The sequence below is a fragment of the Amphiprion ocellaris genome, chromosome 6 (genome assembly GCF_022539595.1).
Source record: "Amphiprion ocellaris isolate individual 3 ecotype Okinawa chromosome 6, ASM2253959v1, whole genome shotgun sequence".
NCBI lineage: Eukaryota > Metazoa > Chordata > Actinopteri > Pomacentridae > Amphiprion > Amphiprion ocellaris.
This window is the reverse complement of record NC_072771.1, coordinates 13324512-13342493: the sequence shown is the minus strand read 5'-3', so window position 1 is coordinate 13342493 and position 17982 is coordinate 13324512. Positions and strand designations below refer to the sequence as shown.

The 17982-nt window shown below is 39.7% G+C and overlaps 1 protein-coding gene across 1 annotated transcript in view; it reads right to left on the bottom strand.

Annotated features, from left to right (window-relative positions):
- The window catches only part of hk2 (hexokinase 2), a 41254-nt gene that overhangs the window by 3320 nt on the left and 19952 nt on the right, over positions 1 to 17982 (bottom strand). Inside the window, exons 8-17 of the mRNA XM_023282887.3 lie at positions 17016 to 17177; positions 13405 to 13638; positions 12133 to 12437; positions 11880 to 12028; positions 11169 to 11288; positions 8571 to 8666; positions 7382 to 7481; positions 7036 to 7219; positions 4816 to 4971; positions 860 to 1096 (exon numbers count right to left, since the gene is read on the bottom strand). Of these exons, the coding sequence (XP_023138655.2) occupies positions 860 to 1096; positions 4816 to 4971; positions 7036 to 7219; positions 7382 to 7481; positions 8571 to 8666; positions 11169 to 11288; positions 11880 to 12028; positions 12133 to 12437; positions 13405 to 13638; positions 17016 to 17177 (1743 nt within the window). The remainder of the gene's footprint in view (positions 1 to 859; positions 1097 to 4815; positions 4972 to 7035; positions 7220 to 7381; positions 7482 to 8570; positions 8667 to 11168; positions 11289 to 11879; positions 12029 to 12132; positions 12438 to 13404; positions 13639 to 17015; positions 17178 to 17982) is intronic.

Here is a 17982-nt window from a genome sequence, read left to right as displayed (position 1 = left end):
TAAAATCGCTTCTATCTTAACCGCTGCAGATTTTCTAGTGTTTTACAGCATTTAGCAGATCAGAGAGCTGAACTACGAAGGTAGTTTAACATAGACTTTCTTTGTGTAAATCGGCTCGACAAAAACTAAAACCTCAGTCAGAGTTAACAGGTATGAAGGAGGTTTTCAACTTTGTTAACTTAGACTTTCTGCTTCCAATTCATCCACACAAACAGGAACGTTTCACGATCATTTCACTCGTTTTCACACAAAATGAACCAATCGCAAGCAGGTTGTTTTAATGGAGAACAATGAGGAACATAAATGACGATAAAAAGCTGTGATTATAAATTATGTAAGACAGGGATGCTGATGGAAAACTGTAAAACGTATGTAATGTATTAATTTTATCGATCAATGTAGCTGATTATTTTTAAGAGACAGCTGCACAATAAAAATATCAAAGTTCATATAATTCAAACATGATATTGTATTGAAGTGCATGTAGGTCTGACACTGTCTTCTAAGGAAATCACTAATTTGTGGCCAAATCACAGTGAAACTAATGTTACTGATTGAATATCCTCTGTAATCAATACTAAAAAACTGATCAGTTTTCTTATTTGTGTTCCAATACCCATATACTATACTATATATGTACAACACACCACAGATGTCCGACCGTGTTCCACCAGGATGGTTATTTCTGTGCACAGCGCGCTCATTTCCACTTTTGATGCTGTAACATGCATGCCAAGCGCGGAATCCGATTATCGTCAGGGTAATTGATTGAATACTTTATTACTAAAATAATCGATATTACCTGCTGCCCTATCTGCTACCAAAAACAAGAAAAAATATGTTAGGAATTGGTTCTTACTGAGGGTGTGTCTTATAAAGCGTGCCATCCACTCCCACGGTGATAGTGAGCTGGTTTAGGTTGCGGTTCTGTCGTATCTTGTCAACCACAGCAGCTAAACCGGCCCCACACAGCTGAGCTGCACGGCGGGCAACCACACTACACACCTCCTTCACCAGAACGCTGTCGTCACATGTGGATGTGGTGAGGCCCAGGTGCTGCAGGATTGAGCGAATCTGACGCATGGCCAGACGGTCACTATGGGATAAGAGAAAATTACACACATAAAACTGAGGTGCTTTCAGCACATATGGAGTACATACTGTGACAAAAACACCTAAGGGTGAGAGGCTTCTCTGTGAAAGCAGCTCGATGACTTAAAATTATTACAAACAAAAGTAGGGAAATTATTGTAGGTTGAAGGGAATTGTTGCTAAATATAGACAAAACATTGCTTATTCTGCTCTTCGTGGCAGATCCTCTGAAGTCTCTACCATCTTCATGTCTCCACACAGCTAAAGTCTACACTTTGATTGGGTCACTCAAGATCAATCAGAGTCATCTATAAGCCACTGCACTGTCGGCTCAGCTATATGCTTTGGGTCACCTTGAAAAGTGAACCGTCACCCCAGACTCAGGCTATATGTACTCTGAAGCAGGTTTTCTTCAAGCTCCTCTCTGATACTCCATAGGAATGATACTAGCAGGTGAGGATCAATGTCTGTTGTTCTTCACACATACTGTGTGGAGTTCAGCCCAAACCGTTCAATTTTGTCTCATTAAACCAAAAGCGCTCTCCTTGTGCTGTCAGAGTTTTTTCAGATTTCAAGCAGACTGTTGTGGGTTTTTCACTCGACTGGCTTCTGTCCAGCTGCTCTACTATGAAGGTCTGAATGATGTTGGCTGCTGAGATCCTTCATCCTTCCAGCAGGCTCACTCATCTCTGCAGAGGACTTCTGAAACTTTGTTAGTATGACTCCAGGAAAAGTCCTGCTGGTTACACACTTTAATCATTTGAAAGTTTTTGACACCATCGCACTCCATATAAGCCTGTAGAAGCTTTAGAAACGGTTTTCTACCCTTGCCCTGTTCTACAGTATGCCTTGTCACAATTTTATCACAGAGGTGTTTTGACGTCATAGTTTGGCTTTTGTCCAATGTACAATGTGAACTACTGGACCTCAGACACGTGTGTCTTTCTATAGTATGTCAAATCGATTCACTTTGCTACCTGTTGTCTCCAGACAGATCTCAGAGGTAATTAAAGCAAACAAGATGCACCTGATCACAATTTAGAACCAAAGCGAGAGATTCAGTTATTGACTTTTATTTGCAAAAATCAGTAAAAATTGCTTTCCACTTTGTCACTGTGATATTCAATACAGACTGATGACAATAAATCAGTTTTACTCAATTTTAACTGATTCTGCAACAAGTGAATTCATCTCAACATTTTCATGAATGCTGAATATTAACCCTCCTTATAAAAGAAACGGAACAGACAATAAGCAAAATAAATTTTACACAAACCACTTTATTCAGATGAAGGAAAACATTGCTTTAACTATATCAGTTTTATTTTGCACAATTTCTGCTGGTATTTACGTAGTTGTGCTTTAATCTTTTGCAGTGGTGGTTACTTTTTACCTTTGTTTCAGTGCAGCAAGCTACTTTAACAGCTTTTATCAACAAGTGGATCTGTCTTCTATGGACTCTCAATAATTAGTTTTTTGTTAGATTGGTCTGTAATAACAAACCTTGGCTGTTTCATGTGAGTGCACTGTAGCAGAGGTACTAATTTCACTCTCAATCACCAGCTTAGTGAAGCCAGAAGACTCGGTCAGAGTGCTAAGATGAGCCAACTCTGCATCAAACCTGTAAGCTATCTAAGCACAGAGTATTGACTGAGCCTTTAAACTACAGCTCCTATTTCGTTGCATTAAGACTTCTTCCTTCAATGCTAGGGCACGCTGTTTACACACCTACACAGAATCAAAGAATGCATTAAGTGCAGAATAAAGCGTCTTCGCACTGAACAAAGCGTCTATATATAATTGCAGAGGCTGCATTCTCCATGTGCACTGGTTGGTCAATCATGTGAACAAATTCTTGTTGGCTGGACAATCGTCTATTATTTTCACAAGGAGAAGCGCCACATCCACAGCCTTCCAAAATTTATCTGTTTATCTTGGCAGCTGGAGGAACAGATTAGCTGTGGATACCTCTGCATTACACCTGGTACTGATGTGGCTAAACTGCATTAAAACAGACTGCCAGAAAGTCATGTAAATTGGCATATGATTTAGAAACTGTTGGCTAATTGTCTGCATTATATTTCTCCTCAGTAGTTCTTGTGCGGGGATCATTGGTTGACACGGTTTTATTTTCAGAAAACATATGGGAAAGTTCACACTGGTCTGTTCTCGGACTTCTCTCATTTTAACAAGATAAAAATAATTTTAAATTTTGCAATTACAAGATTTTTATGCTTGTTTGTTCGTTTTGATTAGGCTTATAAAGCTAGAAATGTGCAGTGGGGCTGATTTAGTAAATCTAAAGATAACTTGAGACCACAAGAGTAACACAAGTCTTGGGCAGCATGGTGTTTTAGAGCACTGGGACCAGTTAATGGGGATTCTGAACTGGCTGTAGCTACAAGTATGAGCGTTGACAGTTGTCTGTCTCTTTGTGTTGGCCATGTGACGGATTGGCAACCTTTCTCTAAAAGTCGGTGTAACTTCTGTTGATGACCAAGGCTCATTTAACGTACCACTGGGGAATTTGAATTACACGTGAAAGCAATCTATTGAATTAATACATCCCTACATTTTTTCAGATCCATTTTCAAGATGATTTTCAGCTGTAAAAGCTCAATATAATAGTTACTGAAAAGGAACATTATCTGCCAGAAGAAATGTAGAGTAAGACTACGATGTTAGTAAGTCTTCCCTTTCAGTTTTGATGTGTACTTTGTACCACTTTTGTCTCCACTTAGAGAAAGCATACTAATGGGCTATAATAAAGGACTTACAGCCTTCACATTTAAGGTCAAGGGGCAAAAATTTAGAAAACGCAATTTTAAGAAAAATAATTGGTGCTTTGAAAGGTCAACTCTAATTTGTTTCAACCATGCATCACCCATTAATGCCGTTATTATGACTTTGAGTCGTGTAAACTTTACAGTCTCAGGAAAGAAAGGAAATGCACAAAACAGCATGGAAACATCATATATTGATGCAAAAAAAAATCACATGGTGAAGTTTTCCAAAAACTTTGATTGTTATATGACTCATTTCGAATGTTTGCTTTCGAGTCCGACTGAAAATAACGACAAATTAGCCACCTGGAACCGCATTTTGCTCACTGCATTTGGTATCTCCATGTCGGAACACTTGTCGGCTGACCAAATCACCAGCTTATTCTTCTGTGCATACTGATTCATTTACAAGTCTGACGCTGATTTCAGTAAACTAAATGTGCAACAGTACCATTAGAAGGACAGACGCAGCTCAATTCAGTATAATGGTTGGATGAAATACAAAGACGAGGATTTAAATCAATGGAAAAACTAATCGTGGAGAATAGGGATAGAAAGACGACCTCAGTGCGCACAGAGAGACTAAATTATGTAGCAATAATTAATATTTGATCAGGCTTGAACATCACAAGATACAATAGATGTAATTGCATGTAATCATGTGTCTTGGTGTTACTCATCTTCCCTTTTGCCTCTCGTCTCTCTTTGCTCTTCAGTTCTCATTCAGTATGTGATAATTAAGTGCCTGATTTTCACAAGTAAGAGCCAATTATTGTGCACAATTGACAAATGTGATATAATTTGATTTCTCTGACACGTCCACTGTGGCTTTGTTTGATCTTGATTATCATGTCTTTGCTATTCTTACAACGCTATTACCAAGCTGGGCAGAAGTGAGCTGAGGAGGCGTGTTGAGACTGGAGCCGTTTGTAATACTCACCTTTCAATCTGTGACAGGAACTTTGTCTCAAAGATGCCGCGGGTTTTGAGTCGCTCAGACACTTTGCCTCTGAACAGCAGGCCCTTGGCAGTCAAATCCATTAGCACATTTCTCACTATCTCCCCCAGGTACATCCCACTGATCATCTTCTCATACCTTCAAGAAATAACACACAAGCAGAAAACTCTGTGCATGCCCTCGTGGATGAAATTACATGAATAGTGCTATTTACAATTTATATCACCTTAATCACGACTTATTTTACATTAGTGTCACCACCTTGTCTTCTTTTTCCAAACAAAAATATTTCCCCCAGTATGTATTTTCAGAAAAACCACAGTAGCTCCAATTCATTTTTTCTACTAAGGAAAATTCAAAGAGGAAACAGAGATTTCTTTGCATCTCAGCTGTTAGTGAGTTTTAAATGGAATACATTATTAGGTGTGACAGGGGCTGGAATTAGTTCTGCACAATGTTATTAGCTCAGCATGCATAGTACACAGACATGTACTCCCAGACCTGCCATACAAACTGTTTTATTACTCAACAATTTGATGTTGCAATTCTTATTTTTACCAATGAATGCATGGATAGCAAACAAAAGATACACTGTACAGCCACAAAAAAGCAGGTTTATACGGAATAAATTATTAAACACTACAATACAGTCCGGTGTTAAGAACCTCTCATAAATGTACTCTGCTTTGGCTTAATGTCATCTCATTAGGGAAAATTGGTTTCTCTCAAGAGGAAACCAATATCTTTGTGTGGTCTGTTTGTGACTCAGTAAAAGTGTTTCCCTTTCATCTCATTTTCTGGTTGATAGCATGTCTGCCCTCTAGAGATGCTGTCTCAGAACAAACTAGTTTAATCCAAAGAAGTGAATCTTCTGCAACGATGTGATGGGAACACAGATGGTGAGGGATCTTCTTGCGGAGAAAAGGCAAAGCTCAAATTAAATGATCGTTGATAATTAATATGTGATAATCTGCCTGAGATTTGCAACCAAATATTAAAAGTGAGAGTTTGATTTATGATTATGTTAGCTTGTCTATTTACTTTTGGTCCCTTAAAAAGGTGGAGGGCAGATGTACACTACCAGTCAAAAGTTTGGACACATCTTCTTATTCAGTGCTTTTTATTTATTTGTTATTCTCCACATTGTAGATTAATAGTGAAGATTAAAATTTTTTTGTTTAGAACATAATTCCATATGTATTCTTTTATAGTTTTTTGTCTTTAGTATTAATCTACAATCTATAAAATAATTAAATAAAAACCATTGAATGAGAAGTTGTCCAAACTTTTGACTAGTAGTGTAAAATGTTCTGGAATCCCTACAACATTCACCTGAATACTCTCAAATTAAAGCTGAAGGTCTGCACTTAAAGCACATCTTGGTTGTTTCATTTCAAATCTACTGTGGTGGTGTACAGAGCCAAAATTATGAAAATTGTGTCAATGTCCAAATATTTATGGATCTGACTATATGTTTACAACCTGGTGACAAAAACTAAACACAGTTTTAGTCTCTAAAGCTAAGTGCACAGGAGGTTAATTTCTGGAAACAGACCAGTTTAGACTGTATTAAGGCTTAAAATCATGTACGATTAATGATGTGGCCATTTAAATTGACAGGTTGGTGCCATCATAGGACAGTCCATGACCTGCCACAGCTCCAGTAATGCTCCACTTCTGCGTTCATTTTTGGATTAGTCAGGACTTAACAGGAGTCAAGAAGTACAAAGATGGTGACAGAAACCTATAGGTGATGTCACAGAGAGTTCATCCATCTTTATATACAGTGAATGGCAGCACGGAAGGTCAGAGGGAAACACTATGACAAGCTAATTCTCTAAAGGTTAACTGTGCTCAGTTCAACTGAGGCCTCTAAACATTAAATTTGAAAGTGCTTTACTACAAAGGTAGCTGATGAGTCACGCCGTCAGATTCTCTATTCAAGTGTTGAATTGTAATGCTGAATGGACTTTCCATGTACAGTACACTATGCACACATCGTTTCATCAGCATAATAATTCCTTTTATATGAACACTTTGTAAAAAAAAGCCCTGGCCCTCTGTCTTTATTGTGCATATTCTGTCTTGATAGTTAACACTGTGAACCACATTTAATGCTGTCTGATGTGTGTTGGCACTTCTTGGTTCTTTATGAAACATGACACAGCACATTCACTAAATCACAAACTCCCCATTCAATACCTCTGTTTTCCAGGGTTGTTAGAGCAATCATCGACAGTGTGATCGAACTGGGTGCAAAAGTCGTCTAATTCTCCATTGTCGCCAAATGCTCCCCACTCCACGTTAACACACATACGACCGCTGTTGCCCTCCACCAGCTCGATGTTCTGCATTTCCTCCATGTAGCAGGCATTGGTCCCTGTGCCTGAATTAAAAACAGAGGTATTACTAGTACTATCCCTGAAGTAAAACATAATTTCCTTTTTGAACAGCTTCACAAGAAAACAGGCTCGCAGTGAATAGAGTAAAATATTTTAAAATGGTTCAAACAGACTAGGCAAGTAAGGTGGGTAGCAGACAGACTTACCTACGATGAGTCCCACTTCACATCTGGGGTCCTCATAGCTGCAAGTCATCATGGTTCCCACTGTGTCATTAACTACTGCCACAAAGTTCAAGTCAAATTCCTGGAGGCAGAGATAAAAAAAAAAAACAAAACTCATTTACAACAGACTTAAAGCATTAAGACATCCAATGAAAATACAGTGATGTCTTAACAAAGCAGTAAACAACTACTTTACATGGAAATGTATTCTATGAATAGAAACAAACATTAGTTGCCTCACTGTTTACACTCACCCTTCAGCATTAACACTGGACTCCTAACAAAGGGCAGAGTTACAGAATACAGTATAGATTTAAGTAGCTACATGTAATATGCTCTGAGAGTCATGTTGCTTTCATACATCATCTTGCATTTCAGTCGCTGGAGAAAGTCTCACTCTGAGTGTGCACTCTTTGGCTGGAATTCCTTTCGCTTTGCTCCAAAAATCTCTCAAACTGTCATCTTTCCATTGCTTTACATGTTTAAGCAGAAGCTGCAGCAGACCCTAGCTGACCGCTGCACATGCTGACTGTTTATCACTAAATTGGTAGCATTAATCTAGGTTGTTTTAATCTTTCTTTAAACACTTGTGAGCCCTTTTTTGTATATGTATTGTTTGTTTGTTATCTTTCTTCCTGCTGGGGCCTCTTGCCAGGTCATCGTTGTAAATGAGAAATTGTTCTCAACTGATCCTACCTGGTGAAATAGAAATTATGAAAAAAAAAAAAAAAAAGAAAAAGCGGTGATTAAATAAATTTTAGTTTTAGAGAATGTTCTTATTTTTTATTCTTGATTTTGCATTTAAATTTTGCCTACTCATTCAAAGGACCATGTTTTCGAAGTAGTAGCAACAGCGCTATTGAAGACTTGGTTTTCATAAATGCTGCTGGCATTTCATAAATTCTGTCTGATTAGACATCTGTTGAGGATGGTATGGAACTGTATAGAGTTTTTTTTCCAGAATTCTGTGTTAGCTCTGTTGTACCTTCAAGGCAACTTAACCTGTTGTTGACACAGCAGCTTGCTACTCTCCTGGCTGGTGCATGACAGAAACTCTACAACCTGTCTGAAATCCATTATGGTCCTTTTGATTACATTTTCTGAGAGTCAACATTTACGTCACAACTCTCCAAAGGATTTCTGAGATTGCATTTGAAATAAGTATACAGACCCGTTTGCGAAGGACAGCCTCTTTAATCAGCGTAACAACGTCCTGACCCTCACAGCCGCTGGCTTTGAAACCCTTTGTCCACTTCAGTAGAATGCCCTGGACAGATGAAAGGTGTTATTGGTAAGAATGTGTGGAATTCTGCAAACAAAAAATAACTGCACTGAACTATATACTATAATAAAAGCTTTATATACTAAAGTTATGTATTGGCTGAAGCGCACTCCTTCTCAGATTTCCTCCTGGAAATCAGAACATTGAGTGTCACTTATACGTCTTGAGAATGTCTGCGTTTAAACATTTATTTATTGATAATAGCAGAAAAAGATGGTCCTTGTAACACCAGAACTGACCTAAGAGTCATTGCATTTTAAACTTCAGTATCAAAGCAGCCCAGTGATAATTGTTTTTGCACTGACAGACACAAACCAAAAATGTGTGTAGACACAATTATGCTGCAAAAAGTTGGCCTTTGGCAAATCCAGACCTGAGACAACCATATTCAGTCACATTCATAGTCCACCAAACTGTGCTTCTTTATGAAACCCTGGCTGAATGAGGCCTTAGACATTGGACATTAGCGTGGTTCGTTTTATCATAAAGGACAGTCCACAAAGGAGAAGTGTCTTTTGACTACATTTGCTTTTAAATGTTTTTTATCTACATTGTCCAAAACTATTAAAGCTGTATTCAGTAGTGGTCGTGTTTCAGTCTTCTTTACCTTGGGCATGTCTCTGCGTGCTTGACATTTTGAATTTCTGAATACCTCAGGTAGAACACAGTTCTGGAATATGGTGGCTCTGGTGGACAATGACTTCATAGCAACTTCACAGCTAATTTTAGTCTTTTAATCCTCTGCTGTTAATTGCCACCTTCTCTTAACTATGGGCCTTTTGCGACTCTGTTGACTATTTGTGACAAAACTTTTGATAGTTTGGTGGTCACGCCTCAACAGTTTAGCTATGTCAAGAGTGTTGCATCCATCTGAAAGGCATCTTACAATTTTTGACTTTTCAGTGTCATTAAATTGATTTATTTTGGGCACATTTTCTGTGAAGCAATGAAGCTATCTAATAATTATGCACACCTTGATATACGGTATTAATGACTTTAGGCCAGACCATCCCTTATCTAAAAAAATACATCTTACCTAAAAATTAGTAAGTATACTGTATATGTATTCAAGTTTATAGGGGTTTCAGTTGGAAAATAAGCAGAGAAATAATAAAGTCAGCATACTCACTTGCCTAATAATTGTGCACTGTGTAACTGAACAGCTACTGTCCTCTACATTAGCTCCTTCTAAGCACTCTGCCCAGGTAATTCCCTTGATTGCATTTTCAAATTCAGGTATGTTACTCCTAGATATTACTAAATGGTATGCCTTTTGCTTAAAGGAAAATTGAACGGTTGCTCTGAGAGTTTACAAGCTATCAGGGTCAAACTCTGATCTGACAACACTTATCACAATATTAGCTATCCCCTCTGACTTATTACCAGATAGAAGACCAAAAAAATGTGCTACACTGGGGCTGGAACACTTGTGTTAAAAGGACAACAATATAAACCAAATCAAATGCTCTCTAAGGATAGGACCAGCAGTCAACTATAGATTAAAAAAACAAAGAAAGTGCTGTTTTTTTAATTAATCAAAGCATTAGCCAGCAGTTCACAAAGCATTTGTGACACTGTTTATAAATATAAAAATCCTTCTTTTTTATAGTCTTTATTAGTGGTATGGAAATTGCACTTTACATCTATCAGTGTCCTACCAATACTAATGAGTTCCATTAATACAGTGTGGTTGAGTCATTATTTTTTTCCCCAAGATCAATCTGTGTTTGACTTGAGGAAGGTAGTATTGTTGGTCCCTTTATTTACCAACTGTAACAAATCAAATGTATGTGCAAGTTGTTTTGAGTTTCTTATTAAGGCAATGAACTGAACAACCCTCCCCATAGTTCACTCATTGTCAAAATTCCAGTTGCTACTCACATTTGGTTGTCAGTATTTGCTTTTCAGGTTATCCTATTATTGTGAATGCTACGCTTGCAAGATTAAGGCTGGATTTGTCTGCTCCTCACCATAGTATACTGACAGGTTCATAAAGCAGTACAGCTCAGACTGGTTTCTCTAATAAATGTTCTTGTGAAAGCTGAAGAATAAAACAGAGCAAACACACTGCCAGAAAATATGGGAACACGTGAATATGAAAGATACGGCATTCACAGTTTACTTTAGGACAATAGTGTGTCTTAATGAAGTGAAAAACATTGTATTTAATTAGATAGAATTTGCTGGATTCAACTCTTTTGACAACACTGTTTGTGCCTGGGGACAAAAACAATATGTGTCCTTTTGTAAGCTCGTGCTGAAGAAAACCACAGGTGTTTCTTCACTGCAAATAAATTATAATCCATTAACTAGTTTGAGAAAACCAGCCAAATAAGGAGGAAAGAAAATTAATGAAGGCACCTGCTAACTTAATGTGATTCACACTCACAGTTCATGAAAATGTGTGGAAATGCAGGTAGATTCAATCTGACATTATCCATCATAGTTAGTCTAACATGTGCAACAAATACTGAATGCAAACATTACCTGATCCAGTTTGCTTTGATGACAAGGGAAGGAGAATGTAAATCCCAGAGGTAAGGATGCTCCCTTTATGCCCATGTACTCCAGGAAGTCGCCAATGCAGTCCACAATATGGTTGAACAGCTGCAACATGGACCATCCACAATATTTACAGAAAAATTCACAGGTTATAAACAATGGTCCTTCTCTATCAGGTATGTTTAATTTTTTTAAATTAAAAATGCACTATTTAGCAGTTTTATATGGGCAAAATGGATTTGTGTTATCCAGGTTTTGTGACCACTGGTAGGTACACATTTTCTGTGGAGCACTCAGAGAGCTTTAAGCATGAAGCAAAGAGCAAACATCACATTCTGTGTCAGTCAGCAGCTGGGATTATCCAGCCATCATGTCGAGTACTGTGTTGTGAATGACCTACTCCCTGACGTGACAACTGCAATAGACATCCCCCTAATGCACAAGGACATTAGTAACAACATTTTTATTATTTTATACCAGAGTTCAATGTCTTAAAGCAGACTTAATTCAGAATCACTTGAAAAACTCAAATTGGTGTTAAGTACAACTAACTGTGTTCCACTGTTATGCATTACAAGACAAAACTCTTCTCACTTAAAATGGAATCTTTAATAAATAACAGTGGGTTTTAATATAGATTTTAACCACAACTGGCCTGCCATCAGTCGTTGAGACACACATGATGTCATGCATTACCTCTTCCCCTGTGCCTTGCATGGTCTCCTGTGGGATGCTGTAGATTTTGTGGTGCATATCCACAGTGTGTTTCTTTCCACTTCGTATTCGCACCAGTAGCACCCGAAAGGTGGAGCCGCCAAGGTCCAAAGCCAAGAAGTCGCCATGTTCTGATCAGGACAAAAAGGTAATGCTGAGCACATCCACGAATACATTACAGAAAGTCTAACTCAATAACAAGGTAGTGGGGCATCACTCTTTCACTTAGAACTACCTGTTCCATCTGGGATGGATCTGACATAGGTGGGAAGCATCTTGATGCTTGCCTGCTCATGGGTTTGCTTTGACAGGCCTCGCACCATCTGCTCACTCATTCGCTCTTTTACCTCCAGCAGCTGTTCACGACTCAGACGCAGCGTGTCAAGGATACTCTGACGCTCAGCATGTTGAGCAGCAAGACGGTAAGCTACTGCTGTTACCATAGCTGCACCTTTCCCACTGCCACACTGCGACTGCAAAAAACGCACATCACAGTCTGGTACAAGTCGTCCGACCATTTTGTGGAGCCTCCTGGAAAACCTATAGACAGGAGGCACATTCTGTTAAATATGTGTTGTCTCTGTTTTCTAATATCCCCTTTCTACTGAAAAATATCAAGAACATGAAAACTTTGTCAATTTTAACATTTTCTTGGACGAATATTTTTCACTATAGGGATGAACACTGTGTTGCCCTTTAATTTCTCCAGACACTTATCTTGACAGTCATGTTTATGAACTCTGCCAAGGAGCAGATAGCATGACACTCTGTGTGACCTGATGTTAAATGATCTGAACGTATGCATTGTGCACTTTCACAGTCAAATGGGGAAGTCAGTTGTTGATTTTGTTTTGAGTAAGTGTAACCATTGGAATGTATGTCTATCTGTCCTTTTCTCTCGCCAACATTTCCATAACCACAATCATCTATGACTAACCTCTTTTCTGACAGGACACAAACATGTACTGGGACTGAGTACACAAAATAAAAGGCTGTTAATTCAGTTTGATACAAGCAGGACATCCAATACAAGTAACATTTAAAAAGACATCAAAGAAAATTTGAAATTGTTAAAAAGTTATAGTAACTATGCAATTTACACAACAATACTTTCCATTAGTGTATTGGTCGATAAAATTTTGAATAGATTTTTAAGCTTTATCCTATTTTTCTGTAACTCTGAATCAAAGTGGATGTGATCAGGACTTTGCGACACTCCTTCATGCTGTGTATAATCTGTCTAGGTCCATTTAGTCAATAAAATAAACATGAAGAGATTGCGCAATCTCATTGTGATCATATGAAATTCATCTGTGTGTTTTATTATTCTTTCAATCCTCAGTCCAAACACATTCAAGGACATGCAGATACACAATGAATAGTGAAAACATAGACAATGCATACAATTATCAAAATTTACTCCATAAACTCAGCTTCACAGCATAAATGTATAAGTGTGTCTGTGAGAACCACCAAAATAGATGTGATGCTCTACCAGATTACTTACTCTGTATGATTCTTGTAAACAGAGCCATCTGCTGCGATAGTGGTACGCAATTTCTCAGCTGCTTTATTGTCCCGGATCTGCCGCAGCACTGCCGCGAGAGTAGCAGCACACAAGTGTGCGGCTCGTGTAGATACTATCTGACACACCCTCTGAGTAGCTATGCAGTCCTCCACTGATGGGTCCAGACCCAGGCTGCGGAGTACGTTCTCAGCACACACCACACCTTCCTCATCTCTGCAGGTAAGACAGAAAATAAACATCTGCTACAACTCTAACTCCTTGGTAATCTACATTTATATGACCTCAATACAGAAAGCTTAAGGCAAAATAATTGTGGTTTACATTTCCAAAATTCTCTAAATTCCAGACTCATGGTGTTAGGCCAACACTTAAACCAAACTTAGCAAAGGAAAAAACGATAGTTTTCACAACCAACAGACTGGCAATTTGCAATAGGAGTGATGCCGTAAATGCATGGTCAAATTCAATCACTACTATTTACCTAAGGCTGCTAATGTTCCAGAACTTGTATAAGGAAGCTGGAGCAAAATAAAATAATATTGCTTGCAATGGTTTTTCAAAATATGTATTTTTAAATGCAGAGACATAGATTTTGGAATTGACTAGTGGTTGCCTAGTGTCCTTGACATTTTGGTGATTTTTGACAATTTTTAAATTTTTTTTAGTGCTCTGGCTAAACTATAGGTTACTTGCATAACCCTGTTTCTCAGAGTAGCATGAGTGAAACGTCTCACTATGGGATATGCCCCCCTGTGTATGCCTTAGAAGAGATCATTACGCCAATCCTGACTGGCTGGTGATCGCAACACCTGCGTCAGGTGTAGCCACGTACCCTCAAGCAGCCTGCGCTACCACACAGCATCACTCAAAATAAGCACCTCTTCTCGCTTCGCCCAACAAGAAGGGCTGTCTGGTGAGACATCTCACTCATGCTATTTTGAGAACCGGGGTCACGTAAGTAGCCTATAGTTCTCATTCATAGCATTCGTTTCAATGTCTCACTATGAGTTATGGAAACTACCGTATTGCCAGACATGCTTGTCACAAAACAACCACCAGCACTCAAGAAGCAGCCCTCTGGTTTAAGGGGGCTTAGCACTGAGCACTGCATGAGCCAGGCTCAGAACAGAGATGTCCAGCTTATAAAAGCGGACAAAAGTGAGAGGTGAAGAAGAGCTGCTGCTTTGTGATGAGCCTGCCCCTGTGCAGAATGGCCCAGGACACAAAGAGCTGGTCACTTCTCTGAAATCTGTTTGTCCTGTCCATATAAATCCACAAGACATGGACTAGACACAGCATGTGCACCCGCTGTTCCTCTTCAGCAGAACATGCTGGTGGAGAAAATGCTGTAAGAACAATGGGAGAACATGAACCAACCTCCTTGAGCACGAAAGCGAGGTGCCCAGGAGCAAACTGTTTGTACAAGGAGAGCACTTAGGAATGACACAATTACACCAAAGGGGCACTGAAAGGAGATGTGTCCTCTCCTCTGACAGCATATATTATATCCCTTCGGGGGATAAGCTGTCATGGCTGTCCTGACAGGAGCTGACATGTATGCCCCTCCAAAAGTACTGGAATAGTGAACCCAATTCCTTTCATTTTGCTGTAGACTGAAAACATTTGGGTTTGCCATCAAAAGTTGAATATGAGACAAGAGATCAACATTTCAGCTTTTATTTCCAGGTATTTACATCTAGATCTGATACACAGAAGATAGCACTATTTGTAGCAGAGCAGCAAATTTTAGGTGAGCAAAAGAACTGGAACAGACAGGCCTGAAATAGATTGAAGTGAATAAGATTGAATATTTAGTCGCCGGTGGAGCAAGTAGTTCTGGTCAGACAAGCTAGCTTGGCGTGCTAGATATTATCAAAGACTCATCATGGTGACGCAGGAACAGTGTCCGCATGAACCAGGGGCTTCAATAGCCAGTTGGGCATGTTTCAGCCCGAGGCAAAACCAGCAGACCTGCTGTGAGTCGCAGCTTGATATTTTGTTGCAACAGGCACAGAGTCAGACCCTGGGGTCTCCGTCTCCTCTGGTGTGAGAAGCATGGGCATTCATCTTGATTAGCTGGGTTGCTGAACAAGAGGCAAAGTGAATTAGCGGGTGTGCTAACTGACCAAAACGGTGATAGCTGGTGTGTTAAGCCAAGTAAAAAGTCTCACCATGGTGTGGTCAGGTAGTCGACGCTCCAGGCTATGGTGAAGGCTGGAAGATCGCAGGTTTGGCAGCTCGCATTAAGCAACAGAGCAGTAGCCAAGGTAGCTCCAATCCTGTGAACACTTAAGCTAACTAGTGCGTACATAGATATATGAAAGACCCTCAGGGTCCTAACTGGAATTGAAACTCTAATTGGATGTATTTTGCCATTCAGAGCACATATCTAATCCCTTACATACCTCAGATTGCTAATGGCCCAGCAGCTGAATATGGTGATATGATCAGCCACAACATTCAAACCACTGGCAGGTGAAGTGAATACCATTTATCATCTTGCAGCAATGCAACATTAAACTGGAAAACTATGAGTCCCAGCTTTCATGTGGATGTTACTTTGACCACCCACCTATACATTACTGCACAGCAAACACTCGCCTGCCCAACTACAATGGACCTCCCTAAACGCACTGACCTCCCCCAGAATGGCAATGCAAAAAATTCTCAACAACAGCTCAAGGACCATGACAACGAGTCCATGGTGTTGACCAGGCCTACAAACTCTCCCAATCCAGTCTAACATTCACTGGATGTGCTGGAGCAAGCCTGATCCATGGAGGCCCCAAATCTCAACGCACAGGACCCAAAGCATCCACTAGTAACATACCAGTGACAAACACCACATGATACCCCTCAGAGGTCATGTGTGCATACCTCAGCAAGTCAGGGTGGCTTTAGTGGCACGAGGGGGACCCACAAAATGTTAGGCAAGTGGATTTAATTTTGCTGTGAAGAGTGTGTGTGTGTGTGTGTGTGTGTGTCTGTCTGTGTGTACTAATAAATGACCTCTATTTTTTCTTTATTTTTCCAGTCTTCCTTCTTTCTTCTTTTTTTTCCAGTTACAAAAAATACATACAGTCGCACTCTGCTCTAGGCAACAATTACTGGCTTATTTTTTTCTAGTGTTTGTTATACTAAGTCCAAATGCTCACACAACAGTATCTGTAGCTTGTAAACCATGTCCCAATGTTCAGTAAATGGGAAGACAATTATAGGAGAGCACGTTTTGAATATTTAGGTTAGTCAGTCATAACCTGCTTGACTTGACAACACACACTGATGTTGGCACATACACAGGCATGTCATTCATCCAGGACCAAGTTAAACAACCCATATGACTTTTTGGTGACATCAGAGGCCTTTGACTGTTGTGAGCGAGAGTGAGAGAAACAGTGAGAGACAGAGACAGAGAGACAGAGACAGAGAGAGAGAGAGAGAGAGAGAGAGAGAGAGAGAGAGAGAGAGAGAGAGAGAGAGAGAGAGAGAGAGAGAGAGAGAGAGAGAGAGAGAGAGAGAGAGAGAGAGAGAGAGAGAGAGAGAGAGAGAGAGAGAGAGAGAGAGAGAGAGAGAGAGAGAGAGAGACTCACTTGTCAGTGTCAATGTTGTAGATGTAGCTGGTGTTGAAGCGACCAGTGGTGAGGAGCTCTGATGTAGTCTTTCCCTGGAACAGCAGCTGCTCTTTGGCCATCTTAACCAGGATGAGACGTACCAGTTCCCCCATGTACATCCCACTGATCATTTTTTCAAACCTACATGGCAACATGCAAAAAAAAAAAAAAAAAAAAAAAAAAAAAACAGGAACAAAACAAAATCACAAGCCAAAATTAAACCCAATTTGCAAGTGTGTCTTCATGTACTCATAAGGGCAACAAAAGTAGGCAACTGAATGCACTAGAAGTAACTTAATTTATTGCTCTGAAAAAGGCACAAAATGAATACAAATGATACACCGACTCGACCTGTAACAGTTTATATAATAATATTTGTTCAAGCTATTTGGTGTGGGTGTACCTGTTCTCCCCATCTGTTTGTACCAACTGACAGTGGTCAACAATGGAACTACAACATCCAGCCCCAAACTTACCCTCATATCTCTCTTATGTACTCGGTCACTTATCATTAAGCTAATAAAAACAAATTCCCATGTCAAGTCCAAGTATTGACAGAAGCAATTAGTAGTGCATGCTTGTAAAATTGTTCAGTTAGTATTTGATGCTGAGCAACTGCATTACAGCACTCTACATTATTAACGCCGACTCAGCCTGCGAGCTCCTCCACAGTGTGGTTTCACGGTTACAGACAGCGCATCCTCAAGCCTTCTTCCTCATCACTGGGGATTTTAACCATGCTTCCCTGGCTGCCACTCTCCCCACCTTCCATCAGTTCGTGGACTTCCCCACCAGGGACAACGAAACTCTGGATCTGCTCTATACAAACACAGCAGATGCCTACAGTTGCTCCCCCCTCCCCCCTCTTTGCCGCTCAGACCATAACCTGGTCCATCTGCTCCCTGCTTACACACCTTTGGTGAAGAAACAACCCCCAACCAAAAAG